At 47.8% G+C, this 14702-nt stretch overlaps 1 protein-coding gene across 4 annotated transcripts in view; it reads left to right on the plus strand.

Moving 5' to 3' along the window:
* The window catches only part of LOC139229757 (large proline-rich protein BAG6-like), a 110663-nt gene that overhangs the window by 62786 nt on the left and 33175 nt on the right, over positions 1 to 14702 (plus strand). For 3 of the 4 annotated variants that reach the window (XM_070861324.1, XM_070861327.1, XM_070861323.1), the window contains 3 exons: positions 2656 to 2850; positions 7742 to 7994; positions 8316 to 8378. In XM_070861324.1, coding sequence (XP_070717425.1) covers positions 2656 to 2850; positions 7742 to 7994; positions 8316 to 8378 — 511 coding nt within the window. The remainder of the gene's footprint in view (positions 1 to 2655; positions 2851 to 7741; positions 7995 to 8315; positions 8379 to 14702) is intronic. The other variant, XM_070861325.1, reaches the window with a different exon arrangement.

The following is a 14702-nucleotide window of genomic DNA, read 5'->3' on the forward strand; positions in this document are numbered from 1 at the left end:
AGGCTGAAATAGGTTTTTTTGACACGAAGCAACTCGGATGAGGGGATAGGGCAGCGTAATAAGAACTTAAGAAATAGGAGCAGAAGCAGGCCATACAGCCCCTCGAGCTTGCTCTGCCCTTCAATGAGATCATGGCTGATCTTCTACCTCAACTCCACTTTCCTGCACTATCCCCATATCCCCCTTGATTCCCATAATATCCAAATATCTATCGATCTCTGTCTTGAATATACTCAAATGACTCAGCCTCCACAGCCCTCTGGGGTCGAGAATTCCAGAGGTTCACCACCCTCTGAGTGAAGAATTTTCTTCTCATCTCAGTCCTAAATGGCCGACCCCCTTATCCTGAGCCTGTGACCTCTGGTTCTAGACTCCACAGCCAGAGGAAACATCCTCCTGGCATCTACCCTGTCAAGCAGTGTAAGAGTTGTGTATGTTTCAATGGAGTTGATGTAGAAGTTCAGCCATGATATTGAATGGTGGATCAGGCTTGAGGGGCCCTATGGCCTACACTAGCTCCGATTTCTTTCTTTCATCTGTTCTTCAGTTTCCCATTAGAATTGATCTATTCAACCAATAGTGGAATGTTTAGGAGCAGTAGCAGGCCATTTAGCTCCTTGAGCCTGTTCCGCCAATCAATGAGATCACTGCTGATCTGTGACTTAACTCCATCCACCCGTCTTGGCTCCACAACCCTTAATACCCTTGGCTCGCATAAAACCTATCTGTCTCAGATTAAAAATTATTAATTGAGTGAGCATCTAATGCTTTTTGTGGGCCAGAGTTCCACACTTTTACCACCCTTTGCGTGAAGAAGTCTCTCCTAACTTCTGTCCTGAATGGCCTGGCTCTGATTTTAAGGTTGTCTCCCCTTGTCCTCGACTTCCCCCACCAGTGGGAAAATGTTTCTCTCTACCCGATCAATTCCTTTCAAAATCCTACAAACCTCAGTCAACTCATCCCTTAACCTGATTATATTGCAGGGAATACAGTGTTTACAAAATAGTTGTACAGTTGTGTGCAAATTGTGCCCCGCACCCCCACCGCACTTTGATGATTTGGTTGCTAAATTCAGTGCCCACTTTGTAACTAGGCTGTCCAGCTCTGGTCTGCGCTGAGTGGTACCTGGTGGAGCTTCAGTCGGCCTCAGTGCCAATGTTCCCGCCAAGGTGGGCGCAGCATGGCCGCGCAGTAATCCAAAAAATCCCACGTGATGACACTCGCCGACTTTTGCGCAAAAAATTTAAAGGGACCGCGGGTTTAAAGAAACAGGCCGTGCGGAACCAAGTGCAGTTTCCAGGGAGCATTGTTCAGTGCCCCTTGGATGGAGAAGACGGTAAATCATTCGGGTTCCAGATCCCTGTCCCAACAGCTCGTGTCTGAAAGCATGTCGATGTGCAAGCTGGCTGAGGACCTGCAGTCATGCAGCTTCATGTCGTCTGCCGGTGAACCCTGCAGTTTCTCAACTTTGAACCATTTCCCAAAGTAGCATTACTTTTTTTTTTTAAATGGCTTTTGATCAGAACAACAACAGCTTGATTGTTTTACTGTTGATTTTATAAAAAGGCCTGTTGTGCCAAGGCACAGCCTAATGTAGCACCACAGACCATGATAGTCCTCCTGCAATTGATCCCAAGCCTGCGTTAGCCGATCTCTGTTGGCCTGGCAATTAAGATTGCTGCAATTGGCGAGGCGGGGGCGGGGGTGGCCCTTGCTGCTGGTAGGCTTTAAATCAGCCAGCTGTCCCCCACCTGAAAGTGTGTCAGCGTGACTCGCTGTCTAGGGCTCACATTTGAAGGATCGTCACTTGGGGCAATAACAACAACTTACATTCATATAGCGCCTTTAACGTAGTAAAACGCCCCAAGGTGCTGCACAGCAGCGATTATCAAACAACATTTGATATCAAACAACATTTGATATCGAGCCACATAGGGAGATATATGGGCAGAGCTTGGTCAAGGAGTGTCTTAAAGGAGGAGACAGAAGCGGAGAAGGTTCAGGGAGGGAATTCCAGAGCTTAGGGCCTCGGCAGCTGAAGGCACGGCCACCAATGGTGGAGCGATTAAAATGAGAGATGCAGAGGAGGACAGAATTGGAGGTGCGCAGAGAATCTCCGAGTGCTGTAGTGCTGGAGGAGGGGGCAGAGATAGGGAGGGACTAGGCCATGGAGCGATTTGAAAACCAGGATGAGAATTTTTAAATCGGGTCATTGCTGGACCAGGAGCCAATGTGGAGTGGAGGGGGGAAGGGTGAACAGAACTTGATAGGAGTTCGGATACGGGCAAGAGAGTTTTGGATGACCTTAGTGTATTGATGAGAGTTGGTGTGGAACTGTAGCCCCGGAAGAGTTGGCACCTCAGGAGAACTGAAGGTTGAGTTTATATTGTGCAAAGGCACAGCCCTATGTAGCACCACAGGCCAGGATGGTCCTCCTGCAATGGATCCCAAGTCCGCGTTAGCCAATTTCAGTCGGCCTGGCAATTAAGATTGCTGCAATTGGGGGAGTGGCCAACTTGCTGATAAGGTTTAAATCGGCCAGCTGCCCCCACCTGAACTGATGGAGGGAAACTGGAGAAGGGGAGAAATAAGCTGAGAAATGTTTGTGCTTAATTGTTTATTTATCGTAGCCTTTTTCACCCTTCCTTCCAACAGACTGAAGGCAGAGAAGAAGACCAGAGGATCATAAACCTTGTTGGAGAAGCCCTTCGTTACTTGGGCAACACCTTCGTGGCTCTGTCCGACCTCCGGTGTAACCTGGCGGCGAATACTCCTCGTCACCTGCACGTGGTGAGGCCAATGTCCCATTACGCTTCACCCGTGGTACTGCAGCAGGCTGTGCCCATTCAGGTGAGTTACTGCACACTGGCTCTTTGGGTCTTGCACCGGTCAGTCAGAGTGACGGAGCTTGGGACTTCCTGGATGTGCCTCCGTCCACAAGCTCACCATCCTGCCTGGTACCAAGTGGTTTACACCGACTAAAGTAAATGTTGGTCCCTTAGAAGATGAGAAGGGGGATTTAATAATGGGAAATGTGGAAATGGCTGAGACCTTAAACAATTATTTTGCTTCGGTCTTCACAGTGGAAGACACAAAAAGACACAAAAACCATGCCAAAAATTGCTGGTCACGGGAATGTGGAAAGTGAGGACCTTGAGACAATCACTATCACTAGGGGGATAGTGCTGGACAGGCTAATGGGACTCAAGGTAGACAAGTCTCCTGGTCCTGATGAAATGCATCCCAGGGTATTAAAAGAGATGGCGGAAGTTATAGCAGATGCATTCGTTATAATCTACCAAAATTCTCTGGACTCTGGGGAGGTACCAGCGGATTGGAAAGCAGCTAATGTAACGCCTCTGTTTAAAAAAAGGGGGCAGACAAAAGGTAGGTAACTATAGGCCGGTTAGTTTAACATCTGTAGTGGGGAAAATGCTTGAAGCTATCATTAAGGAAGAAATAGCTGGACATCTAGATAGGAATAGTGCAATCAAGCAGATGCAACATGGATTCATGAAGAGGAAATCATGTTTAACTAATTTACTGGAATTCTTTGAGGATATAACGAGCATGGTGGATAGAGGTGTACCGATGGATGTGGTGCATTTAGATTTCCAAAAGTCATTCGATAAGGTGCCACACAAAAGATTACTGCAGAAGATAAAGGTACGCGGAGTCAGAGGAAATGTATTAGCATGGATAGAGAATTGGCTGGCTAACAGAAAGCAGAGAGTCGGGATAAATGGGTCCTTTTCGGCTTGGAAATCGGTGGTTAGTGGTGTGCCACAGGAATCGGTGCTGGGACCACAACTGTTTACAATATACATAGATGACCTGGAAGAGGGGACACAGTGTAGTATAACAAAATTTGCAGAATACACAAAGATTAGTGGGAAAGCGGGTTGTGTAGAGGACACAGAGAGGCTGCAAAGAGATTAAGATAGGTTAAGCGAATGGGCTAAGGTTTGGCAGATGGAATACAATGTCGGAAAATGTGAGGTCATCCACCTTGGGGGAAAAAAACAATAAAAGGGAATATTATTTGAATGGGGAGAAATTACAACATGCTGCGGTGCAGAGGGACCTGGGGGTCCTTGTGCATGAATCCCAAAAAGTTAATTTGCAGGTGCAGCAGGTAATCAGGAAGGTGAATGGAATGTTGGCCTTCATTGCGAGAGGGATGGAGTACAAAAGCAGGGAGGTCCTGCTGCAACTGTATAGGGTATTGGTGAGGCTGCACCTGGAGTACTGCGTGCAGTTTTGGCCACCTTACTTAAGGAATGATATACTAGCTTTGGAGGGGGTACAGACACGATTCACTAGGCTGATTCCGGAGATGAGGGGGTTACCTTATGATGATAGATTGAGTAGACTGGGTCTTTACTTGTTGGAGTTCAGAAGGATGAGGGGTGATCTTATCGAAACATTTAAAATCATGAAAGGGATAGACAAGATAGAGGCAGAGAGGTTGTTTCCACTGGTCGGGGAGACTAGAACTAGGGGGCACAGCCTCAAAATCTGGGAGAGCCAATTTAAAACCAAGTTGAGAAGGAATTTCTTCTCCCAGAGGGTTGTGAATCTGTGGAATTCTCTGCCCAAGGAAGCAGTTGAGGCTAGCTCATTGAATGTATTCAAGTCACAGATAGATAGATTTTTAACCAATAAGGGAATTAAGGGTTATGGGGAGCGGGCGGATAAGTGAAGCTGAGTCCACGGCCAGATCAGCCATGATCTTGTTGAATGGCGGAGCAGGCTCGAGGGGCTAGATGGCCTACTCCTGTTCCTAATTCTTATGTTCTTATGGTCCCGGGATCGATTTCTGTCTTATGGTTTGAGCTTGCTCTCAATACATGATACTTCCGTGCAACGTTCCCATTAAGCTGCCCGGCCACACAGTGGTCTGGAGATCCTGTGCAGGACACTCACTGGCGTTTAAATGGATAAAAAATGCATGCATGAAAATTTGACTGGGTCGCTCAGCCACTCAAAGGGGCCAACCACCCCAAAAAAGTTAGAGAGCACTGCTCCTATGTCAGCTGTGGCTCAGTGGGTAGCACACTCTCCTCTGAGTCAGAAAGTTGTGGGTTCAAGTCCCATTCCAGAGACTCGAGTACCAAAAATCTAGGCTGACACTCCCAGTGCAGTGCTGAGGAAGTGCTGCACTGTGGGAGGTGCCATCATTCGGACAAGACGTTAAACCGCGGCTGTCTCAAGCCGACATAAAAAATCCCATGCTGCTATTTCAAAGAGTTATCCCCGGTATCCTGGCCAATATCTATCCCTCAATTAAATAATAAAAATAGATTATCTGGTCATTATCACATTGCTGTTTGTGGGAGCTTGCTGTGCACTAATTGGCTGCTGCGTTTCTTACATTACAACACAGTGACTACACTCAAAGTACTTCATTGGTTGTAAAGCGCTTTGAGACATCCAGTGGTCGTGAAAGGCTCTATATAAAAATGCAAGTCTTTCTTTATGAATGAATTTCCCTAATGAGGTTTCTATCTCTGCCTCAGCACCGAAAAGACCCTAACCAAAGTCACAAATGACAACCTCTGTGACTATCCCTTGTCAACCCGTAGGAATAGGAGTAGACCATTGAGCCCCTCATTTTTTACGACAATCTTACAGCTTCATGGTCGCTTCTACTGATAGCAGCTTTTTATCCAACTTGTGATTTTTTTTTTTTAAGTGTCTTGTTCTCTTTGAAGAACCAACAATAGGTTTGAAGGTTTGTCTGAACAATACTTCAATATTTACAAGCGATCAGAAAGAAAGAAAATTGCATTTATAGAGCGCCTTGCAGCCAATGAAGGTACTTTTTTTTTTAAAGTAGAGTCACTATTGTAATGTAGGAAATGCAGGACCTAATTTGTGCACAACAAGCTCTCTCAAACAGCAATGTGATAACAACTAGATAATCTGTTTTTATGATGTTGATTGAGGGATAATTATTGGCCAGGTAACTTCAAAAAGGAGTTAGATATAGTCCTTACTACTAGGGGGATCAAGGGGTATGGCGAGAAAGCAGGAATGGGGTACTGAGATTGCATGTTCAGCCATGAACTCATTGAATGGTGGTGCAGGCTCGAAGGGCCGAATGGCCCACTCCTGTACCTATTTTTTATGTTTCTATGTTCGGCCCCCCCCTGCTCTTCTTCGAAATCGTGCCATGGGATCTTTTACGTCCATGTCGGTTTTACGTCTCATCCGAAAGACAGCAGCTCCGACAGTGCATCGCTCCCTCAGCACTGCGCTGGAGTGTTAGCCTAGGTTTTTGAGCTGCAGTCTCTGGAGTGGGATGTGAACCCACGGCCTTCTGGTTCGGAGGCGAGAGTGCCAACCACTGAGCACACAGGCATGCCGATTGCCATAAAGTGTTTGAGGAACTTGACGTTAGATAAACCTGGGCCATTTGACATGTTACATTCACAGCCGTTGCAAACCACCTCAACAATAGTGAGCAGCATTCTTCCCAGCAGCCCGTCCTAATAAATATATTAACATCGCGACATACTTTGTCTCCTTTTTAAAGAGGAACTGTTGCATTAATCTAGACATCTGCCCACTTAGTTAACCACAGTGGAGGTGGCAGTGGTGGAAGAGCTAGTTAGCCTCAGTGGTCACAGGTTAAGGAGGGCAAAAATCAGCCAGTCTTTTGGCTTCTAGTCGCCATCTAGTGTCCTTTGATGGAAAGCTTATTGTATGTCATGAATGAGGTTCGACATTTAATGTTCCCGCACTTTTACTAATCTGCCAGCACTCTTTGTCTTGCATCCTGGATGAAGATTAGCTATTTGGGAAAGAGAAGGGAAAGCACCAGGCATCCATTTGATTGTACCCCAGCCTAAGGTTACATTTTGGGGAGTGGAGGGGAGAATATTGAACAGTGGGGCGGGGGTTGGCAATGTGTCCCTGAAGGCCTTAAGTGAAATCCTATGAAATGCAAAGAACATAAGAAATAGGAGCAGGAGTCGGCCATGTGGGCCCTCGAGCCTGCTCCGCCATTCAATTAGATCATGGCTGATCTACGTCAACTCCACTTTCCTGCACTATTCCCATATCCTTTGATTCCCTTAATATCCAAAAATCTATCGATCTCTGTCTTGAATATACTCAACCACTGAGCCTCCACAGCCCTCTGGGGCAGAGAATTCCAAAGATTCACCACCCTCTGAGTGAAGAAATTTCTCATCTCAGTCCAAAATGGCCAACCCCTTATTCTGAGACTGTGACCCCTGGCACTAGACTCCCCAGCCAGAGGAAAGATCCTCCCTGCATCCACCCTGTCAAGCCCTGTGAGAATTTTATATGTTTCAATGACATCATCTCTCATTCTTCGAAACTCTAGAGAATATAGGCCTAGTCTACTCAATCTCTCCTTATAGGACAATCCTTCCATCCCAGAAATCAGTCTGGTGAACCTTAGTTTCACTCCCTCTTATGGCAAGCATATCCTTCCTTAGGCAAGGGGACCAAAACTGTACAGAATAGTCCAGGTGCAGTCTCACCAAGGCCCAATATAATTGCAGTAAGACATCTTTACTCTTAGACTCAAATCCTCGTGTAATAAGGGTTAAGACAGAGTGTCTTAGCATTGGGCGTGGGAAGGCTGTTGGGGGAGGTGTTGTGCTTCTGTTGGTGGGGGACCTGTTAACCGGGAACGCGTTGCTCTGCAACTTGGCGAGTTGCCACATGTCCCCGCGGATACTAAAATTACAAGTTTTTGTCATTTCAGCAGATCAATGTGGGAACGACGGTCACCATGACGACCAACGGCAGCCGGACGCAGCACACCGCCGAGGGGCAGGCGGCTGCCCCGCCGACCGGCAACGCTGCCCCCGCCGCCCAAGCACAGGCCGCCGAGTCGCGGGAGGCACCGGAGACCCAGGGGGCGCAGGCCCAGACCCAGACCCCGCATCCCAGGGTCATCCGCATCACGCACCAAACCATGGAGCCCGTGGTCATGATGCAGATGAATCTACAAGGAGGTACGGTCGCTGAATTGCGAGGGCCCAAATGGCAAGAAGGTGCCCAATGGGGATTTCTGGTTGCCGTTTCTAGCACGGTTCTAGGATCTGAATTTAAATTCAGACTTGTAGGTGAGGGGGTACGTGCGACCAAGGAATTGCTTCAGCCGTGCTCACGATTGGTGGTCCTTCTGATGCCGAAAGCTTGGGCCCATACAGTATCTCACGACACTTGGGCTGTGCTAACTTTTTTTGCCTTGCTGACGTTCCGTATCAGCTGTGTAATACTGAATGAATGTGTCTGACGTGAGCTGTTTTAATCCCTTTTCTTTTTCCTGACAGATTCTGCGACACAAGCGAATGCTTCAGCCATGGCCTCATCTGCGACGGGGAACCCTGGGACAGGTAACTGCCCAGTTCATGCAGCAGCATTACTGCAGAACCTTCACTCCCCTTCCCCCACGGAAAGCGTTGGATAATAGTGGAGGGCCATAACATGTCTGTCAGCAGCTGAGGAGAATCATAGAATAGTGCAGCACAGAAGGCAGTCATTCGACCCATCGAGTCCACGCCTGCTCCTTCAAAGAGCAGAGAAAGTTGGGTTGATGTTCCCAATGCAGACTCTTTCTCGGTTTGAACTAAACGAAAGAAAGGCTTGCATATTTATATAGTGCCTTTCACGACCTTGGGATGCCCCAAAGCACTTTACAGCCAATGAAGAACTTTTTTGAAGTGTAGTCATTGTTGTAATGTCACATCGGCATTACATGGTCACATGTCCAGGCTCAGCTTCTGGTGTGCAGTCTTACTGGACATGAACGCAGGTTGTACACTCAGTCCTGTCTCCAACCGTGCTCCCATGATCTGACATTCCTGACAGGGAGCACAGACTCCCACAGTTGCAACTTATAAAATATCATCCCCGTTCTTCAAATGTGAGGTCCCACTATTCAATGACCCCCATGTCCACGTCATGCATTGTACACCAGAATTGTACAATGTCTCCCCTCTTTTTATATAGCCAATGTGTCTCCCTCCTGCTTTGGCAGAGAGAGGCAGTTTGTGGGAATGGTGTTTTGGCTGAGGCAAGAATGCTACAAACCTCCCTTCTGCCCTAAAATAAGTCTTGTTCCCTGAAACAGGAAGGGCATCAGAGGCAGCAAGTAGCAGGATCTTCAAGAGTATCAAGTGGTGGGACCATTGGAGCATTAGTTGGAGGTGCCTCAAGGGCACGAATGGGGTAAATCTCCCTCTGTACTATCCCATCACACACACTCTGGCCGAGTGCAGCATGGGTTAGATTACAGAGTAAAGCTTCATATACACTGTTGCATGAAACACTCCCAGATCCGGTACAACATCAGTTAGTTATAGTATAAAGCACTCTATAAATTGGTTCACCAGCACAGCCAACTCACATCTAGCATGTGTTAAATGCTGGGTACAGCTCCTCTGACACTATCCAATGAAGCACACCGGCTCATAGTGCATGGTAAGAATACAGGTTAAAAATCCCTCTGCATGTAAGTGTCAAGCAGTTCCAGGTGAGGTATTGAATAGCATCACACGAGTTAAGTCATGTCAACTTGTTTCATCAAGTCTTATGGCAGCTGTCAGACAGCCCCTCGAATCTGGCTAGACTCTCACCTCGGCAAAATCCTGGAGTGGGAGGGGCTTGAGCTGCTTTGTGACATTGTTCCTGGCTTCTGTTTGATGCCACCTGAAGATAGGTTTACTCCCCTGGTTACACAAGTTATTGTGGGTGGAGCTCGACTTGCAGCTGACACTGCGAGTGAGTTTAGTCCATATAAATAATGAAAAGGAAAGAATAAATTAATATTAAGGGAAGTATATCAACCAAATGTCATTAATTACTAATACATCCAGTTACAAAAATATTACAGATTCTTAAATATTAATCACTTTTAAGTTAAAAGTATCTTGGAGTGAACAGTATCTCCAGAAGGTGAGAGAGAGAGAACTCAAATCAGCTTCATACTAACTGGGACTGGAAAAAGGTCACTGGATCCATAATGCGGATCTGGTGGGACCAAGATCACTCCCCCAACACCCACTCCCTCCCCCGTTATAGAGGGGGAAAAAACAAGAAGCTTCAACAGTGATTGGTAAGGTGAGCAACTTTCTTCTCATCAATCAAGGATGTTGCAGAGGGGAGAGTCTAAGCAACTACTGGGAGCGGTCTGACAGATGCCATAAGGCTCGGCCTTTGATGTGGCAGGTTGACGTGACTTAATTTGTGTGTGAAGCTATTCAATACCTCACCTGGGAGTGCTTGACACTTAGATGTAAAGGGATTTTCATTCTGTATTCTTACAATGCAGTATCTCAGCTTGGTGTGCTTCATTGGATAGTGTCAGAGGAATTGTACGCTGTATTTAACTCGTGCTATACCTGAGTTGGCTGTACTTGGTGAACCAGTTTATAGAGAGCTTAACTTTGTTCTCATTCATGTCGTGCCTGGGATTGTTTGGGACAGTTGAGAGGGAGCTTTGAATTGCAACTTATCCATGCTGTGCCTAGTATTGGCGTGTTTGATGGGACAGTACAGAGCAAGATTTAGCCCCCTTATTGCCCATGATGCTCCCTCTAACTAATGCTCCAATAGTCCCACCACTTGATATACCCAGAAGATCCCTCTACTTATTGCCTCAGACACCCTTCCTGTTACAGGGGATAGACTTGTTTCAGGGGCGCAAGGCGGTTGTAATATCCTTGCCTCATCCCAAAAACCATTCCCACAAACTGCCTCTCTCTGCCAAAGCAGGCAGGCGAGACACTCGCTGATATACAAAGAGGGGTACCCTTCTGACATATCAAGCAAGAGGTAGTCATGTGGGCCATTGATTAGTGGGACCTCGTATTTGGAAGATGGGAGTGATAATTATTAAGTTGTAATTTTGTGCTCCTTGCCTGGAGTCTCAGTACATGGGAGCATGGTTCGAGACAGGACTGATTTGTACAACCAGCCTTTGAGCCCAGTGAGACTGCACTCCAGGAGCAGAGCCTGGCCGTGTGACTGTAATGCCTTGAGTGGGAGGGCCTACGGCTAATTTGTGACATTGTTCCTGGCTCCTTCGTGATGTTGCCTGGAGACAGGTTTATGGCCCTGGTTACACACCAATAGTGGGAGTTACTGTGGGTGAGGCTGCTCTTGGAAGCTGACGCTGCAAGTGAGCTTAGTCCATATAAAGAACAAATTAATATTCAGATAAGTTATTCAAACGAATGTCCTTTGTGACCAATATATTCGCACCAATGCCGGGTCGGGCCGCACGCTGCTCCGGCCTGCGGGGACCATCAGCGGGTCGGGAGAACAGCGTGTGGCCCAACCCGGCAGGCCGGCCCCGACTGCAAGGAGCATCAGCAGGTCGGGGGCCTTCAAAAGAGCATACCACTTCAAAAGTTACAGCGCGTGCTGGAGAGCGACGGCTGTGAAGAGGGCGGCTGGATTGGACGTCACTGAGGTCTAGGTCGCTGATTGGAGCGTGGGCAGGAACTGCGAGGTTGGGGCGCAGGAGCGGCGAGTGATCGGGGCCCAGGAGAGTTGGAGTTCGGGGCCCATAAGAGGCGAGGGCCCAGGGGCAGCACGGGCCAGCCCACACCACTGCGTGCACTAGGCTCGTGCAGCAGAGCTGGTCTCCAGTCGTCCTGGTTAACCCTTGCCACTGAACCAAGACCTAGCTCTGGCAAGCCCGTGAGGTGGCTGGTGTGCAGCGGCCACCACATGTTAAAAAAATCCAGGCACAGGCATCTTCCACCCTTTAGCATGTACTCCGGTACCTGGAATATAGGTCCTTCATTCAAATACCTGTGAAATCATCCCTTTTTGGCGTGGAAGCAAGTCATCCTCGATATGAGGCACCACCTATAATTATGTAATATAGGAAATGCAGCAGCCAATTTGCATACAGCAAGCTCCCACAAACAGTAATGTGATAATGACCAGATCATGTTTTGTTGAAGTGATATTGGCCAGGACACTGGGGAGAACTCCCCTGCTGCTCTTCGCAATAGTGGCCATGGGATCTTTAACATTCACTTGAGAGTGCAGACGCGTGTTTTGTTTTAATCCTGTATTCACTGCTTCCAATGTGTTTTTTTTTTACTGCTTTGTGCTTAAATCTTGCGACATCTAATCACTGTCTCGTTAATTTTGCAGAGTCTTCCTTTATCAGGTGTTAGGATTTGGAATGCACTGCCTGATGGGGTGGTGGAGGCAGATTCAATAGTAGCCTTCAAAAGGGAATTGGATAAATACTCGGAAGGAGAAAAAAATTGCAGGGATATGGGGAAAGAGCAGGGGGAGTGGGACGAACTGGATTGCTCTTCGAAACAGCCAGCGCAGATTCGATGGGCCGATGGCCTCCTTCTGTGCTGTAACCATTCTATGATTCCGACTTGTACAGTTAGCGTACAGATAAAACGACCTGTCATTATTGCACTTTGGGGTCGGTGTCTGCATTGTAATCTTGTTCCCTACTTCAGAGTTAGTAAGCATTGTTGGCCAACTGCCAGTTGTTACTGATTGCCGCTGCACTGATAATGTAACTCACTGCTGCTGTCAGGCACTAATTCCTCTCAGTCAACACCTTCTGTTACTATCTCTGCTGATAATTCAGCTTGTCATGCAGTGGTGTTTATTAATTCCTCTGTGTTGTTAAATGTTAGTCTGGTTCAGTCACGCATTGGGTACGGTAACTGAAAAGGAGAAGGAAAAAAACACTCGACATCTGCTTAATCAGAATTCTTTTTACTGCCTACCTTTTTTTAATAATCACGTCCTTAATGACGAGAGTCACTCGTCTGTTCTTAAAAAATTTCAAATATTCCTATACAATATTAGAAATCATCATCATAGACGGTCCCTCGAAACGAGGATAACTTGCTTCCACGCCAAAAAAGGGATGAGTTCATTGGTGTTCCAATGAAGGACCTACAATTCTAGGTCCTGAACTACATCCTGAAGGGTGGAAGATGCCTGTGCGTGGATTTTTTTAACGTGGGGTGGCCGTTGCACACCAGCCACCACACGAGCTTGACAGAGCTAGGCCTTGGTCCAGTGGCAAGGATTACCCAAGACGACTGGAGACCTGCTCTGCTGCACGGACCTAGCGCGCGCACATATCGCAGTGTGGGCTGGCCCGTGCTGCCCCTGGGCCCCTGGCTCCGAACTCACACCTCCCCCGAGCCCCGATCATATCCTTCCACAATCTCTCACAGCTCCTTCGCCCCGATCTCGCTGCTCCTGCCATATCTGCCCACGCTCCAATCACCGACCTGGACCTTGATGACATCACTCTTCGCTGCCGTCGCAGCTCGTGCTGCTCCCTGAGGTGGCATGCCTGCACGCTGCTCCTGGGCCTCCGCGCGCCGCTCCTTTTATGGCCCCGACATGCCGCTGGTGATCCTATCGCAGGTCGGGACCTCCGCATGCCGCTCCTTTTATGACCCCGACTTGCCACTGGTGTTCCTCCCGCAGGTCGGGGCCTCCACGCTGCAGAACTAAAGGGGCTGAAATTACCCCTCTGGGAAAGGCCCGCTTGGCTGGCGAAAGGGGGTTAGCGCCATGTCCCATAATTATCGCTCCGGTGCAAGCAGGTGCCCGCTGACCCCTTATCGACCATTGTGCCCCGCTGGGGAAATTGCCCTGCTGGACGTGAGATTGGCATGGGGCGATGCCAATGGCAGCTTCGGGGCTCGAAACCGTCATGGCCGGGGTGCCCCGGCCGTCATATTTTTTGTGTCAGGCCCGACTTTAGAAATAAACGTGGCAGGAAATGCAGTCGCCTGGTTTTAGCTTGTATATAAGGAGTCGACGTCAAGACTATTATTCATGAATCCCACCCCTTTCCCCAGCCACCCAGAACGAATAAAAAATCATCATCCCTCTGACCAGGAGGATCGGAGTCCTGGCAAGGTCTGACTTAGGAACAGGAGTCGGCCATTTATCCCCTTGAGCCTGTTCCGCCATTCAATGAGATAATGGCTGATCTGTGACCTAACTCCACATACCCGTCTTTGCCCCATATCCCTTAATACCTTTGGTTAACTAAAATCTATCAATCTCCGATTTAAAATTAACAATTGATCTCCCATCAATAGCCGTTTGCTGAAGAGAGTTCCACTCTTGGTGTCCGTTTCCTCTTCCCCAAATTGGGATGACTAACTTCCATAACCCAAAAGGTTTATCCTCTTTCAGTGTTCAAATTTGTCTGTTTATTGGACTTGAGATGATGCACATCCCCATTTCCCTCTTGCCTGTGAAAGGTACCTCCATGGCCTCGGCCATTCCATATCTCTGTAACCTCCTCCAGCCCCACAATCCTCCGAGATCTCTGCGCTCCTCCAATTCTGGCCTCTTGCGCATCCCAGATTTTAATCGTTCCACCATTGGTGGCCGTGCCTTCAGGTGCCTGCGCTCTGGAATTCCCTCCCTAAACCCCTCTGCTTCTCTACCTCGCTCTCCTTTAAAATGCTCCTCAAAACCTACCTCTTTGTCCAAGCATTGGGCCATCTGTGCTAATATCTCCTTATGTGGTTCGGTGTCAAATGTTATTCGATAATCATTCCTGTTGATGTGCCTTGGGATGTTTTACTTCATTGAAGGTGCGATATAAATGCAAGTTGTTGTAAAACATCTGTAATGAAAGCTTTTGATTCGTTGCCAGGGTGCACATGTTATACCCTGAGCATGACCTCTAACCTCTG

This window comes from Pristiophorus japonicus, chromosome 19, assembly GCF_044704955.1.
Source record: "Pristiophorus japonicus isolate sPriJap1 chromosome 19, sPriJap1.hap1, whole genome shotgun sequence".
In the NCBI taxonomy this organism is placed as follows: domain Eukaryota; kingdom Metazoa; phylum Chordata; class Chondrichthyes; family Pristiophoridae; genus Pristiophorus; species Pristiophorus japonicus.